The 15,963-nt window shown below is 39.7% G+C and overlaps 1 protein-coding gene across 12 annotated transcripts in view; it reads left to right on the forward strand.

The window, feature by feature from the left end:
- atp2b2 (ATPase plasma membrane Ca2+ transporting 2) overlaps positions 1 to 1,852 on the forward strand; it is a 241,837-nt gene extending 239,985 nt beyond the window's left edge. For 7 of the 12 annotated variants that reach the window (XM_056252537.1, XM_056252547.1, XM_056252536.1 and 4 more), the window contains one exon: positions 744 to 1,852. In XM_056252537.1, the coding sequence (XP_056108512.1) occupies positions 744 to 1,052 (309 nt within the window). In that variant the 3' untranslated portion in view covers positions 1,053 to 1,852. The remainder of the gene's footprint in view (positions 1 to 743) is intronic. The other 5 variants (XR_008807213.1, XM_056252545.1, XM_056252541.1 and 2 more) reach the window with 3 other exon arrangements.
- The last annotated feature ends 14,111 nt before the right edge of the window (positions 1,853 to 15,963 follow it).

A 15,963-nucleotide genomic window follows, 5' to 3' on the forward strand; every position in this document is an offset into this window, starting at 1 on the left:
TCTTCTTTTTTTTTTTTTGTTCTGTGAACCTCAACAAAACTTTTCGGCCTATACTTGAGTGTTTACACAGAGACGCATGGAGTTTTTAAAAGAACAGACCTTTGTTTGTTCTCGTCTTTTCTTATTCCACAGTCTGTGTGCCTGTGTTCATCTCCATTTGGTGTTGTCCCGAGTTGCATGTTGTGTGTAGTCGTTGAGTTGGCTTGTCAAGCTTTTGGTTTGCTTCCATCATCGTGTTGTGACTCTATGCTCTTGAAGCATAGGATCTCCTGTCCCCGTCATTCTCGATTGAGTCTCTGTAGACTTCTACTCTTTCTTTTATTTTCTTTGGCTTTGACTTTGTGTTTATCTTGAAACTCATCCTGGATCTATCTAATATATTCCTCTTACCAACTTTCCACGAGATGTTTTCAACTTGCATGATGTTTTGTTTTTCCTTTGTTTTTAACTTTTTATTTTTGTTGAATTAACAATGCTTGTCTCTAGGTATACAACACATTGGACCTTACACTGTATACTGTATTGTGTACTGAACGGGACATAAGAGCATTGCCTATGTTTTCTTTATCGTGAGTTTGAGTTGCGTTCTTTTCAATGCAATCCTTAAACCGTCTCAGTGCACGGCAGAGTAAGTGAATCACAAATGTTTTCCAAATGTTCTCCACGGGTGTCCCTCCTTTCTGACGGGGGGGTGTTCCAACTCACTTTACAACCCTTTAACACTGATCTCTTTCCTCACGCAGATACGTGTTGTGAACGCATTTCGTAGCTCGCTCTACGAAGGCTTGGAAAAACCCGACTCCAGAACCTCCATCCACAATTTCATGACTCATCCAGAGTTTAGAATAGAGGACTCCACACCTCACATTCCTCTTATAGACGACATCGACATTGACGAAGAGGCGGCGAGGAAGAACTCCAGCCAGCCCACGTCTCCCAACAAGAACAACAACGCCATCGATAGCGGTATAAACCTGACAACCGACACGAGTAAATCTGCTGCTTCCTCCAGTCCCGGGAGCCCGCTTCATAGTCTGGAGACATCGCTTTAGCCATGAGATCTCCATAATCATCTTAAACTCTACGTTTAGAAGCACTCCGGAGTGCATGCGAACTGTTGACTGAAGGCGTGGTCGCGCCACTTTCTTTTTTTTTTTATTGAACGTACGACTGACTCGGATGATCGCGGAGTGACTCGAGAAACTATACAAGAAACCACGAGCGCAGACACAGCGCTCCCATTTCCTGAGGAAACGACAGACTATTACGAGTAATTTAAATCAAATTCAGCTATTATCGTTGCTCCTGCATGAATGTACATTACCCAGGTTTTTATTCGGAAACCTTTCTTTTTATTTAAACGGTTTGATTTGATTTGGTGGGACGTGCGGTGGACTGCTATTTTACGACAGCTTATCTGATTCACTGATCTGTGAGTATTGTGTGTGGCATGTATCTAATTGTATAGATTTATTTGGTTATTGATTAAGGTGTATCCAGGTCGCAGGGCTCAACTTGCACAGTAGATTTGCACCTGTCGGAAAAGAGAAACCCATGGAAATTAGAATTTATTAAGCGTACATATATATTTATAGACATATTATAAATATATATTTACAGAGTTTATCTTTATTTGTTGGCATGTTGCCTTGTTCTGCTTCAATAACTACTTTAACTTATTTATGTCCTAAAGAGAATGTAATTTGTTTACAAAACTTGTAGATACGTCCTGGTTTCTTTGTAGGGTTCAAAACCACGCAGCAGACGTAGTTGGGACAGCTCACGTTGTTCAGTACTCTAGGTGTTTTATTACCAATTGTGCGCTGGACTTGCCTGCTATTTTGTCAAATAATGTAGATATTTTTAGAAGATAACAAAAGAAACCAAAATATAGTGGGATATATCATTAATGTGGCATCGTAGTATTAAAGTCGAGTGTCGGGATCGACGGCTCTGATCGGCCCCCGAGAAAATCCAATCGGTTCTGCTGGATTTGAAGGTTTCGTCGAAGTCAACGCTTGCAATGAACTTGTGGTCAGCCTCAAACGTGGGCATATATATATATATATATCAGGTTGGGTTTAAATATCTTCTTTAGAAGTATATACTATTTAACATAAAAATAGTTTCAGTTCCGTGTGACCATCGAAAGCTGCGATGGGTTTTATGTTGGAAACGTGTAAACTAAGTTCTATTTGGCATCTCTGTATGAAAATCAAAATTGTGTTCAAATATTGTGATCTATTGTGTTGATTCTTCTTTTTTGACATTTAATTTGTAGATTTCTTTTGGTTGAAGGAAATGAGCCCAGCTCCTGAGCTGACGACACTTTGAACAACTGAATTATGTAATGTAACGAAACAAAACCAATAAGGAATGTTGCTTTTGACTCTTTTCTTAAAAGAAAGAGAAAAACCCAAACCAACAACAGCAACAAAAAAAATTACACAGACACACACACACATTTATGATCCTTTTCTGCACTATCCGGATATGAATGAATTTCTGTGGTGTAAATTTAGATGTGCTTCTGTGTTCAAATCAAGCTTGTCTTCCTGCAGTCAGTAAATATACTCTAGCATCTCAACAGTATTCACTAGTCGTTAACTATTTATTGTACTCTAGAATTAAAGGACAAATGGGCGTCTACCAGAAGGCACACTTATAAAGTCACCCATGTATTCATTAATATTCTTTGCAATTATTGGAAAGGCATGATGTCATACAGGTAATATGCAACTCATTTTTCGCAAAATTTTGACTTGGTTTTTTTTTGTTGACAATTTTCCTCATCAAGATAAGGTGCACAAGCTTTAACCGTTAGCTCAGGCATACTCAATGAGAGAAATATACTAAAAAACGTTGTTGTTTTTTTCCAGAAATCTTTTACCCTTTATCATGTTAACGGGATAGTTCACCTCATTTGGTTCATCTGCACGACTTCTGCACTATAGTCTTCTGAAGTCAAACCATCCAGAAGATTGAAATTAAGTCATTATTTACTGCAAATCCTCACACATTTCCCCCATAGCTCTCCTTGGCATGTTCATGTGATACGATCTTTTCAATCGATCAGCCAATCCATTTCTGAAAACTGATGCGAGTCTATCAGTAAAGATGACCTGTTGGTTTTTGGGTGAACTATCCCTTTAACGCGTTTCAAAGCCTCATTCACAGCCATTCTCACAACTGTTGTACACTGACCAAAAGAATCGCCTCTGACGCGTTGAAAGTTTGTCTGAAATGTGTGTGGACTGCAATGACTCCAGACGAGATCTTTCACGGTATGACTGGCCACTTCAGTTCAATTCAGTTCAGTTTAGTTCTGCGCCCTGTGTTGACGGGCCAAATAACGGATGCAGTTTAAAATGTTTAACCAATAAATCGGAAGGATGACAGCATTCTAATAATCACGAATAATAATATTTCTTGCAATACATCAGCTTCTATGTACTGTACTTAGCAGCATGCGTTTTGTGGAACAAAGAGCATATGTCGCCACAGGTACTTTTGGCGCACTAGCAATTTATGGGTAAATGAAAAGTGTTCATCCATCTTGTTTTTATGAATTTTATAATCTATACAATAATTGTAAATAAAAAAACTCAATGTCTTTGTTCATTTAATACTATGCAAAAAGTCAAGCTTTCTGATTGTTTCTCATCTACCCTAGAGTGTGTTGCTGGAATGTTTGTGGTCTCAAAGTCAGTAAAACAAACAAAAAAATATTGTGATGTAAATGATTTTCTAGCCTGAGAACATGAACTGACTCTTGTTGCTTCCCTGTCCATACCACAATTCCAGACGGGAGCGCAAGTGATACAAATGAAATGGAATAAAAAAATAAATTAAAAAAAGCACTTAATAAATTCCCAGAGGAGCATGAATAAAGCAGTGCGCAGTGTGTGTGATGTTTCATCTGTGGCACGAGTAGATGTGCTGGGGTAAAGCTTTATGATGTGCTTAAGTCTTTCTGTCTGCTTTAATTCATTCTTGATAATATCATGTGGTCTCCAAACCCCCACATGTAGGCCTGACACGATCATGAATTTTGTGCTGACTACTGATTGAATAAATTTGCGTTCATATGACTTACAGTGCTGGGTTCAGACGACACGATATCAGCCTGGTTTTGGCAGGATCCTTTAGTCGTGTTGATCTGTACGACGACGATGGGTAGGGCTGCACAATTAATCGAATTTCTAATCGTGTTCTAAACTTTCACTTTGTGTTATTTTGTATATTTTTAAATGACTGGTGGCTCATACCAACATTGTATTAAAGGGTTAGTTCACCCAAAAATAAAAACTCTGTCAGTAATTACTCTCCCTCATGTTGTTCCAACCCCGTAAGACTTTCGTTCATCTTCGGAACACAAATTAAGATATTTTTGGTTAAATCTGAGAGCTGTCTCACTAAACTTGCCAGCCCAGAAAGTTAGTAAAAACATTGTTAAAATAGCCCAATATGACTACTTGGGCTCAACTCAACCGTAGCGACGAGAAGACTTTTTGTGTTTGTTTATATCAGTCGCTAGAAGAATCGCCTTCTCGATGACATCACGCATGTCGTTAATGATGCCGAGTGATGATTGGTCAGGAAGCAACGTGTAGTCTGACATGTTTCTTCTCCACGACACAAGAATTTAGGAGTCAAAATCTCATAATCTGACAATGACTATTATAACAGACAAAAGTATTGTATAGTCTGAACCCAGCATGAGTCTAATATGTTGTGTTTTTATTCGGATACATACAATATTATAACAAACATTATAATAAAATTGGCCCAAATGCTGTAAAAAAAAAAAAATAATATAACAAGTGCATTGGCAACGAATAATCACGATTAATCGAATCCAAAATAAAAGTTTGTGTTTACATAATATATGTGTGTGTACTGTCATAATTATTTTGTATATATATATATATATACACACATATGCATGCATGTATTTAAGAAAAATGTGTTATTTATTTAATATTTATATATCATATAAATTATGTATAAATACATTTACAGTATATAAATGCAAATATTTCTTAAATGTATACAAGCATGTGTGTGTATTTATATACAAAATAATTATACACAGTACACACACATATATTATGTAAACACAAACTTTTATTTTGGATGCGATTAATCACGATTATTCGTTGCCCAATGCGGTCATTAACCAAATGTGCAAAATGTGATTGAAATTTAAACTGCACAATTATTGCTGAGTTATTGTGATTAGAGTTGCAACTATTGCAATTCTAGTCAGTTTGAGAACCAAAGCTAAGGTATTTTGGGTACTTCTACTTACAACAATAAATTCAAAACATAAAGAACAAATTACTCAATGAGACATATAATGAAATCATGTTTGAACATATGAATATGAAAATTACATTTAGCAATCATTGGGAAACCATGAGTGTAAAACCTTGCAGTTTTAGAGTAAAACGCTTTGGGAAATATATATTTCATATAAAAAAATTAAATAGTATTTCTGTGCATTTTTTCATAACAATAAACACACTTCTATGACTTTATTTTTTAAAGTTCACTTTTCTTCACTTCAGCAATAATCTAACAAGTGTCTTCTTTAAAAAGAGAGCCAACTGCAGTCTGTGCTTTTAAGCATTTAATATCTATGACAGTTTAAGTTGGAAATGTCAATTTCAGGTCTATGCTCAAAAAGAGAATAAATAAATAAAGTACAAATATAAAGAATGAATAAATAAATGGATTATAACTACTTAACTTACTTAAACTTATATATATACACTCACCGGCCACTTTATTAGGTACACCTGTCCAACTGCTCGTTAACACTTAATTTCTAAGCAGCCAATCACATGGCGGCAACTCAGTGCATTTAGGCATGTAGACATGGTCAAGAAAATCTCCTGCAGTTCAAACCGAGCATCAGTATGGGGAAGAAAGGTGATTTGAGTGACTTTGAACGTGGCATGATTGTTGGTGCCAGAAGGGCTGGTCTGAGTATTTCAGAAACTGCTAATCTACTGGGATTTTCACGCACAACCATCTCTAGGGTTTACAGAGAATGGTCCGAAAAAGAAAAAACATCCAGTGAGCGGCAGTTCTGTGGGCGGAAATGCCTTGTTGATGCCAGAGGTCAGAGGAGAATGGCCAGACTGGTTCGAGCTGATAGAAGGGCAACAGTGACTGAAATAACCACTCGTTACAACCGAGGTATGCAGCAAAGCATTTGTGAAGCCACAACACGCACAACCTTGAGGCGGATGGGCTACAACAGCAGAAGACTCCACCGGGTACCACTCATCTCCACTACAAATAGGAAAAAGAGGCTACAATTTGCAAGAGCTCACCAAAATTGAACAGTTGAAGACTGGAAAAATGTTGCCTGGTCTGATGAGTCTCGATTTCTGTTGAGACATTCAGATGTTAGAGTCAGAATTTGGCGTAAACAGAATGAGAACATGGAACCATCATGCCTTGTTACCACTGTGCAGGCTGGTGGTGGTGGTGTAATGGTGTGGGGGATGTTTTCCTGGCACACTTTAGGCCCCTTAGTGCCAATTGGGCATCGTTTAAATGCCACGGCCTACCTGAGCATTGTTTCTGACCATGTCCATCCCTTTATGGCCACCATGTACCCATCCTCTGATGGCTACTTCCACCATGTCACAAAGCTCTAATCATTTCAAATTGGTTTCTTGAACATGACAATGAGTTCACTGTACTAAAATGGCCTCCACAGTCACCAGATCTCAACCCAATAGAGCATCTTTGGGATGTGGTGGAACGGGAGATTCGCATCATGGATGTGCAGCCGACAAATCTGCGGCAACTGTGTGATGCCATCATGTCAATATGGACCAAACTCCCTGAGGAATGCTTCCAGCACCTTGTTGAATCTATGCCACGAAGAATTGAGGCAGTTCTGAAGGCAAAAGGGGGTCCAACCCGTTACTAGCATGGGGTACCTAATAAAGTGGCCGGTGAGTGTATATATACACACACACTGAAGAAAATTATAAAAGCAACACTTTTGTTTTCGCCCTCATTTTTCATGAGCTGAACTCAAAAATCTAAGACTTTTTCTATGTACACAAAAGGCCTATTTCTCTCAAATATTGTTCACAAATCTGTCTAAATCTGTGTTAGTGAGCACTTCTCCTTTGCCGAGATAATCCATCCACCTCACAGGTGTGGCATATCAAGATGATGAATTTACATTAATGCTTGTTTGATGTGTGTGCCTCCAGTTATATTTCATGCGTAAATGAGGAGACACAGATTGTCCAGTCAACACTATCAATCATGACTAGTCTTAACTTAGATGTATATTGTACAGTTCGACATAAAGTCCATTGATGTTCTGCAGTCTGTCTCGATTCCTCTAAACGAATCTCTTCCAATCTGACATTTTGTCAATCTGACATTTTTCTCAGTGTGCACTTTCAAGTCTTAGAGCATTACGTGCTGCCATTCCTGTATCTCTAGATAATCTTAATAATAATAATGTTATTATTACTCAAATTATTAGAAAAGTAAACTATTAAATGCTATAGTGTAAGACATGTTCCCATGATGAAGGGGTGAATCTTGTTTTCTCTATACTAACATATTTAATTCTCTGACATCATGTGACCATGTCTGTTGGTATTCACACAGAGAACACAAGAGAGCAGTGTTGAGTATTAAACAACAATGACACTAACAGGGACTTTTCACAGCAAATATGATTAAGATGTAGGAATGGTACTGAGACAATCTGATGGCTGAAAAAAAGAAAGAAAATAAACTGATGTAAATGTAAACTGTAAATGTCTCTGTCTGTCAAATGCATGATCACTAGCATAAAGACATAGATGATGTCCTGACTCTTTCTGTAATGAATGAAACCACAGGGTTATCTGATCACTAGACTCAGGCTGACACAGGAACCACTGCCTCTTCTGTTCTTGGAGAGATATTTGTTCCTCATTTGTTGATTTTAAAAGAAATTCTAGACATTCCAACAATCGCCTGGGAATTAATTTTATCAATGAATTGAAAAAATCTTGTGATCAAAACCAACTTTCCCTCTCTCATTTATGTGATATGTCGCTTTGTCGCATATGTGATATGTTGTAAGTCTTTACTATATTGTAGTAGCTTTTAACTGCTCTGCAATCCTGACACTGAGAAACATTTACATCATCATGAATGAATCTCCAGCCCAATGTGGAGTTTAAGGTGCAATTAAAAGATCTGTTTGCTTGTCCATTTTCTTAATTATATTTAGATTTTTTAGCTGCTTGATTATCTGATAATGTCATTTTCACGCTCAGGAATTACATGGTCATACATTTTTGGTCATTTAAAGGTCATATTTATGGTCTGTATAGTCCTTTCTGGGATGTATAAGCATCCTTCATAACACAATATCATTTCTAAATAGAGATGCATCAATACAACATTTCTCTGTTGACACCAATAGCTGATTATTCAACCAATATTTTCTTAAGGAAAATCTCTCCCAACTAATGCTGTAAACCCTCTCATTTGGCACATTACTATAATATTAGAGGTTCAATTAACAACAGAGCCTATAAAACTATTATATTCAACTGCTGTTTCACGAGTGCACACTTACATCAATTAAACAGAGTAAAGATTATGCGTATTTGGCGTGCTGTCCGGGGGGAGGGCTCCGAGCTCGGAATTTTGCCCGAACCCAGAGTACTCCCCCAAAAGGCAAAAAGAGCAAAGGACAGCCGCCAGACTAAAGACCCCCCAAAACGCAGAGAATTTGGTGGGCTGGCGTTTTGAGAATAAGCCTGCATGGTTGCTTGAGCAGGAGGGCCTGCTGGCTCACGAATGGGGAGCAGTCGTAATTTGGAACAACAGTCGGGAGGGCTCGCACTGTTTCTCGACGGGAGTAGCTCACAGCGTCAGACAGGCGAGCTCTACCGGCCGATGAACAGCGTGATTTATATCGCCTGACCAGGAGGGCCCATGTTGCTACTGGCGGAAGCAGCTCACTACGCTAGGCGGACGGGCCCTATTGGCTGACGAATGAGGAGCAGCAAGATTTGGAAATGACGGGTGATCTCTGCCGACCGATGGGCGGGGAGCAGCGAGATCTAAGATGGCCGACCGATAGGGCCCATGTAGCTTCCGACGGGAGCAGCTCACAGGCTCTACCGGCCGACGGCGGAGTGACAAATTTTGGAAGCCCGGCCGGGAGATTTCTTGCTGTGTCTGCTGGGAAATCAATACCTGCTGGATGGGAAAGAGGAAACATAGATGAATGCTACGTCCGCTGGGAGACCAAAGCTTGCTGGATGGAGAAGGAATAACAGATGCATGCTATGACTGCTAGGAGACCAATGCTCGCTGGACAGAGGAAGAGGAAACAGATGCATCCAACGTCCGCTGGGAGACCAATGCTCGCTGGACAGAAAAAGAGGAAACAGATGCATGCAACGTCCGCTGGGAGACCAATGCTCGCTGGACAGAGAAAGAGGAAACAGATGCATCCAACGTCCGCTGGGAGACCAATGCTCGCTGGACAGAGGAAGAGGAAACAGATGCATCCAACGTCCGCTGGGAGACCAATGCTCGCTGGACAGAGAAAGAGGAAACATAGATGCATGCAACGTCCGCTGGGAGACCAATGCTCGCTGGACAGAAAAAGAGGCATCACGTAGGGGTTTTAACAGGAATATTAATTCTGAATAGTGAGGTACTGGAGAGGAGACATCACTGCTGCGGCAGTGGAAAAATAGCCAGAGAAACAGAGCTCCTGCGGGAGCAGAGACATAACTGCAGCGGCAGTGGAGAAACTTACCGGGAGAAAAAAGGAGCTCCTGCGGGAGCAGAGGAGACATCACTACTGCGTCCGTGGAGAAAATAGCCAGGGAAACAGAGCTCCTGCGGGAGCCGAGGAGACATCACTGCTGCGGCAGTGGAGAAAATAGCCAGGGAAACAGAGCTCCTGCGGGAGCCGAGGAGACATCACTGCTGCGGCAATGGAGAAAATAGCCAGAGAAACAGAGCTCTTGCGGGAGCAGAGGAGACGTCACTGCTGCGGCAGTGGAGAAAATAGCCAGGGAAACAGAGCTCTTGCGGGAGCAGAGGAGACGTCACTGCTGCGGCAGTGGAGAAAATAGCCAGAGAAACAGAGCTCTTGCGGGAGCAGAGGAGACGTCACTGCTGTGGCAGAGGAGAAAATAGCCAGGGAAACAGAGCTCTTGCGGGAGCAGAGGAGACGTCACTGCTGTGGCAGTGGAGAAAATAGCCAGGAAAACGGAGCTCGTGCGGGAGCAGAGACATCACTGCTGCGGCAGTGGAGAAAATAGCCAGGAAAACGAAGCTCCTGCGGGAGCAGAGGAGACGTCACTGCTGTGGCAGTGGAGAAAATAGCCAGAGAAACAGAGCTCCTGCGGGAGCAGAGGAGACGTCACTGCTGTGGCAGTGGAGAAAATAGCCAGAGAAACAGAGCTCCTGCGGGAGCAGAGACATCACTGCTGTGGCAGTGGAGAAAATAGCCAGGGAAACGGAGCTCCTGAGGGAGCAGAGGAGACATCACTGCAGCGGCAGTGGAGAAAATAGCCAGAGAAACAGATCAGATTATTTTATTTAATGCCATGTCGGCATTCAGAGCTATTTCCATGGCAAAAATTCAATTACAAAAATACAAATATCATATAAATACAATAAAAACAAAGCAAATATAAACAACAAGTCATATTATATAATTTTAAATTAACATGATAAAAAAAATCCAAAACCTTTTCAGGCATAATCTCATTAAATATGTCCTTCAATGAAGAAACTTCATAAAAGAGCATTCTGCTTGCGTTAAGGCCAGAACAATCTAATAAAACATGTTTGACAGATAAGGGAATTTTACAAAACATACACAAAGTTGGGTCTTCAACTTTAAGCAAAAAGCATGGGTCAAACTTGTGTCCAGAGAAACAGAGCTCCTGCGGGAGCAGAAAACGTACCTGGAGAAATGAGCTCCTGCGGGAACAGAGAAGACATCACTGCTGCGGCAGTGGAGAAATTTACCTGGACAAATTGAGTTCCTCTGGTGTGAGGCTGAGCAAAGCGAGGAGTAGATTGGGGCCTGATGGGCCGATGCTCGTCTTCTTGCGCGTTAATCAAAAACGCGAAGAGGAGGTGAGAGATTAAATCCTTGCAGGATTATGCGCATCTGAAGTTTAAGTGGCCGAGCAAAGATAGCAGTTCGCGTTTTAGAACAGTGGGAAGGTGGACGAGATCAAAAATATCCTATCGATTTTTTATTGTGCAGTGAGGCCTGGAAAACAACTGTATCCAAGTTAATGCCCAGAATTCAAATGGACGAGGCTGAACCCATGGTTTTAACCTGTGCAATTGGAATCCCGAGCTCAGCAGAAACTGTACGGGCTGAGAGATCGATTATTAAACGTTTTTTCAGTTTATTTTGATCATTTCTATGGGTCATATTCCCTGCCGATTTGTTCGTTCTGAATCAGAAAAACCAATACTGAAACTGTGGGTTTAAACTAGCCTACCTACTTCAAAAAATAAATAAAAATACCTTTATGCTATAACTAAGTTTCTAAGCGATTTTTGTAAATAAATTGCAGGACAGTGTTAACGAAAGGTTCTTAATGATTCTGTGTGCAATCTGCACGTAATGTGCGACCTATTGTTTATGTGTGAGTTTACCACAAGGAAGCATTGCGTTAATGAACGGCAAATCATTTGTACGGAAACTATTTAACGCGTGTTCCCCCGATCAAAATTAGTATCCAGATAGCATAAACTTGCTCGTGATTCAACAACTGAAGTGATGCGAAGTTCAATTAGGGACAGAAAACGAAAAGGTTTTGAGCTGAGCACTCACAGTTGACCCGGCAGATGTTGAGTGTGGTCTGACCGGGACTGAATCTGCAGCGCGGCTTACTTAGGGCGCCCTGAGGCTGGAGGAAGACCCGTTCCTTCGAATTAAGAGGGCGGCATTGCCTTATGACCATTTCTCTATGGCAGGAATTATTGAATGGTCCGGTTTAAAGAAATACGCGGAAGTAGATTGCGGATGTTTCGCCCGCGGTGGCGAGGACCCGTTTGTTTGGCCTGACGCCCACGAGATAATACCAGAGGATTGTGGCAAAGATTCCTAATCCTGAAGGACGAAAGATTCTTCATCAAACGGGAAGAGCTCGATTCTGACATGTTAGGAAGGTACTGCGGGGCCAAATGCTGTTAAACTGTCAATGAACGGAGGTAAGTTTGCTGTATATATACACAGCGCTTAACTCGTTGATTAAGCACCACTCGTGTCTTCACTCAAAAAAATAATTCATTGGATGAACATGATTTAATCATGCCACCTATATTCCATCTAAACAAACCAAGTTAAGTCAACCAACCTTTATCATGTTATTTGAACACAAAATAGATGCATTGGTTAAACATGATATTAACATGTCCATTAAAATCAATTGCATCTTTTTTGAGTTATGTGTTTTAATCTTAGTTAATTTAGTCAGATTACTTTTGAGTGTAGCTATTTGCTAGCAGCAGCACATATTAGCATCTTAAATGCTAAGATTTACACGCTCCTTCAACCAAAGCAGTAGAAAATCTTGAAATCAGTCCACAGACAAACAAAATGCTCCACTCTTCTCCACCATGGTAAGCCACTGTAATTTAAAAGGTTCTAATAATTCCAATGTTATTGAACATTAAACACAATTACACACTATCAAGTCTTCCCCTTTTCTAATTTTCTCAAAAAAATATAAAATAACACTTAATTTTAACATTTATTCTCTCTTAATTCAACCATATGCAAAGCATGCTGGGAACTAACAAGCACCGCCCAGTTTCAGTCAATGCAACACAAATCAATCATGTAATCACATGTAATAGATATAGTTAAACAGATTGAACACAATCAAATTAAGTTAGGGCAAAATGGCAGTTGGCATCGCACTATACTGCCACCATCTGGATGTAAGAATTTTTTACTTAACATAAATAGTTTGTGTTTAGACAACGCGTTAGGATTTTGTACTGTTAAGTTGAGGCATAATTATGTTGACCTTACTAGAAAAAAACATTTCAAGTCAACAAACACAATTATTATAAGTAAACTAAATATAAATATATTATGTAAAGTGTACAACCTTCCTCGTTCATTTTTGTTAGTGTAATTAGGTTTGATTATCTGAATGTGCTCCACGTGTGTTTAATTAGGTTTAATTATCTGAACGTGCTCCTCCCGAACTTTGTTAATAAAACATCATTTATTGTCAGATATAACTGAAACTGAAATGTTTGTATACAACTCATTTGCACTTAAGGTAGTTTTAATAAACGCTTGTCTTCATGACAAACATATACATACACTCACCTAAATGATTATTAGGAACACCTGTTCAATTTCTCATTAATGCAATTATCTAATCAACCAATCACATGGCAGTTGCTTCAATGCATTTAGGGGTGTGGTCCTGGTCAAGACAATCTCCTGAACTCCAAACTGAATGTCAGAATGGGAAAGAAAGGTGATTTAAGCAATTTTGAGCGTGGCATGGTTGTTGGTGCCAGACGGGCCGGTCTGAGTATTTCACAATCTGCTCAGTTACTGGGATTTTCACGCACAACCATTTCTAGGGTTTGCAAAGAATGGTTTGAAAAGGGAAAAACATCCAGTATGCGGCAGTCCTGTGGGCGAAAATGCCGTGTTGATGCTAGAGGTCAGAGGAGAATGGGCCGACTGATTCAAGCTGATAGAAGAGCAACTTTGACTGAAATAACCACTCGTTACAACCGAGGTATGCAGCAAAGCATTTGTGAAGCCACAACACGCACAACCTTGAGGCGGATGGGCTACAACAGCAGAAGACCCCACCGGGTACCACTCATCTCCACTACAAATAGGAAAAAGAGGCTACAATTTGCAAGAGCTCACCAAAATTGGACAGTTGAAGACTGGAAAAATGTTGCCTGGTATGATGAGTCTCGATTTCTGTTGAGACATTCAGATGGTAGAGTCAGAATTTGGCGTAAACAGAATGAGAACATGGATCCATCATGCCTTGTTACCACTGTGCAGGCTGGTGGTGGTGGTGTAATGGTGTGGGGGATGTTTTCTTGGCACACTTTAGGCCCCTTAGTGCCAATTGGGCATCGTTTAACCCTCTGGGGACCAGAAACGCGCCGCGCGTTTTGCTCGTTTTTTTTCACATAGCAGAAAAATAGACTTAAAGTACTACCATCATTTCTGTTCATATAGAGTTAAGAAATATGAAAAAATAATCTGGTAAATGTCTACTTTTTTATGTGCCCACATACAATCGAAATAAAATATTGTGCTTTTGTAAAATAAAGAAAATAAACAGGGTGTGCGTTCTGCCTCTCGGTCACCGTGAACTTTTTTTCTGGAGCACGTCTCTAATCTTCAACACAACTCAGCTAATACTATTCACCCAGCCATAAGCAATATATCTTTTAAATCATTTGAGTTTGTACTGTTAAATGATCCGATTCAAAACTAAAATTAATATTCTCCGTTTATGTCATCTATATAAAAAGAGAGACATGTCAGCCCGTCTCATTATCGTTCTCGAGCTGATTATCTCTGGTAATGTGACACGCCCACGGAGAGCACGAGCTATTCAAACGCAAATAATGTGAAGCAACACATTGAGACGCGTTAACGCCCATAAACTCTGAAAACACACATTATTTTTTAGTCAGATTAATCTACTGTCGTCTTGCGCGGCTATATGAGGAACAATCCTGGGACATTTACCACTGGGTTTATTTTCACTTCGAGGATGAACAGATTCAGCTGAGAAGTAAGTGTTTTTTGCAAGTGCTTTGTTCTAATCGCGATATAGAATAACGTAGTGTCTGTAAACGGAAAAATAGCATACTGTTTAAAAATGTGAATCATGTTTGTGTGTGTGTGTGAATGAATGAATGAATGAACGCACAGATACGCACTGTTACAGACTAAATAACAGACAACATTTCGTTGACTCGTTTTGGATAAAGTTTTTACTCTAAAATAGACATCAAATAAGCTTTTTTTAGGAGTTTCTGCTCATATGTTAAATATATAGTATGTTTTGTCAATAAACTAATCAACTAAGATGTTATAGTGTTTGTTCAAGCTATATCAAAATAATGAATCCTCAACTTTGAAATATGTATGATCAAACTAAGACATTTATGGAGAAAGACAATTTTCTTTTCAAGATGTTTCCAACTCTAACTTTGAACTTTGAACTGAAATAAAACCATGTCTATATGGTGAAGGGTGTGTGATAGAAGTGTCCAGACGTATGCACCCTGTATTTTCCTTATATAAATCCAAACAATCTAAAAGCCATTCTTTTTTAAATCTCCTCATTCTTTGTGCAAGGCTCCTGTAATGATAGGGCCTGATAGCACCTAATAGGGCCATTATGGGGAGGGTCTTTGTCTTTCTCAGGTGTGGAATGCCACACATATTAATGAGAGATCACGCCTCCTGCATAAAGCTTTCTCAAACAAAACACGTCATTAAAAATGTAAAAGACTTTATTGACTTATCTGAATGAGTAGTCAGGATGATTCTCACATAGTTTTGGAGCAAATATTCTAGGCTATGTGATACAATTTTCAAAAGTATTGTGAAGAAATAATCAATATGTGTTTTGTGGTCTTATTTCAGCAACTTTCATTTTTATTTTTTTCAATAACCACGCATAAACATTATTCTATTAAAAATACAAACATGTACATACATGTTGCTCAGATATCATGGTAGCCAAGTTTGTGCTATATAGAGTGAATTTACACCTTTGCCATTAACATGTTTATAAATAACTGAAAAAAGCACAAATGTCAGTGCATGTCAAAACATCCCAAGGGCCCCAAAAACACTCTGGTCCCCAGAGGGTTAAATGCCACGGCCTACCTGAGCATTGTTTCTGACCATGTCCATCCCTTTAT

This window comes from Rhinichthys klamathensis, unplaced genomic scaffold (genome assembly GCF_029890125.1).
Source record: "Rhinichthys klamathensis goyatoka isolate OS25496 unplaced genomic scaffold, OSU_Roscu_1.1 h1tg000095l_1, whole genome shotgun sequence".
NCBI lineage: Eukaryota > Metazoa > Chordata > Actinopteri > Cypriniformes > Leuciscidae > Rhinichthys > Rhinichthys klamathensis.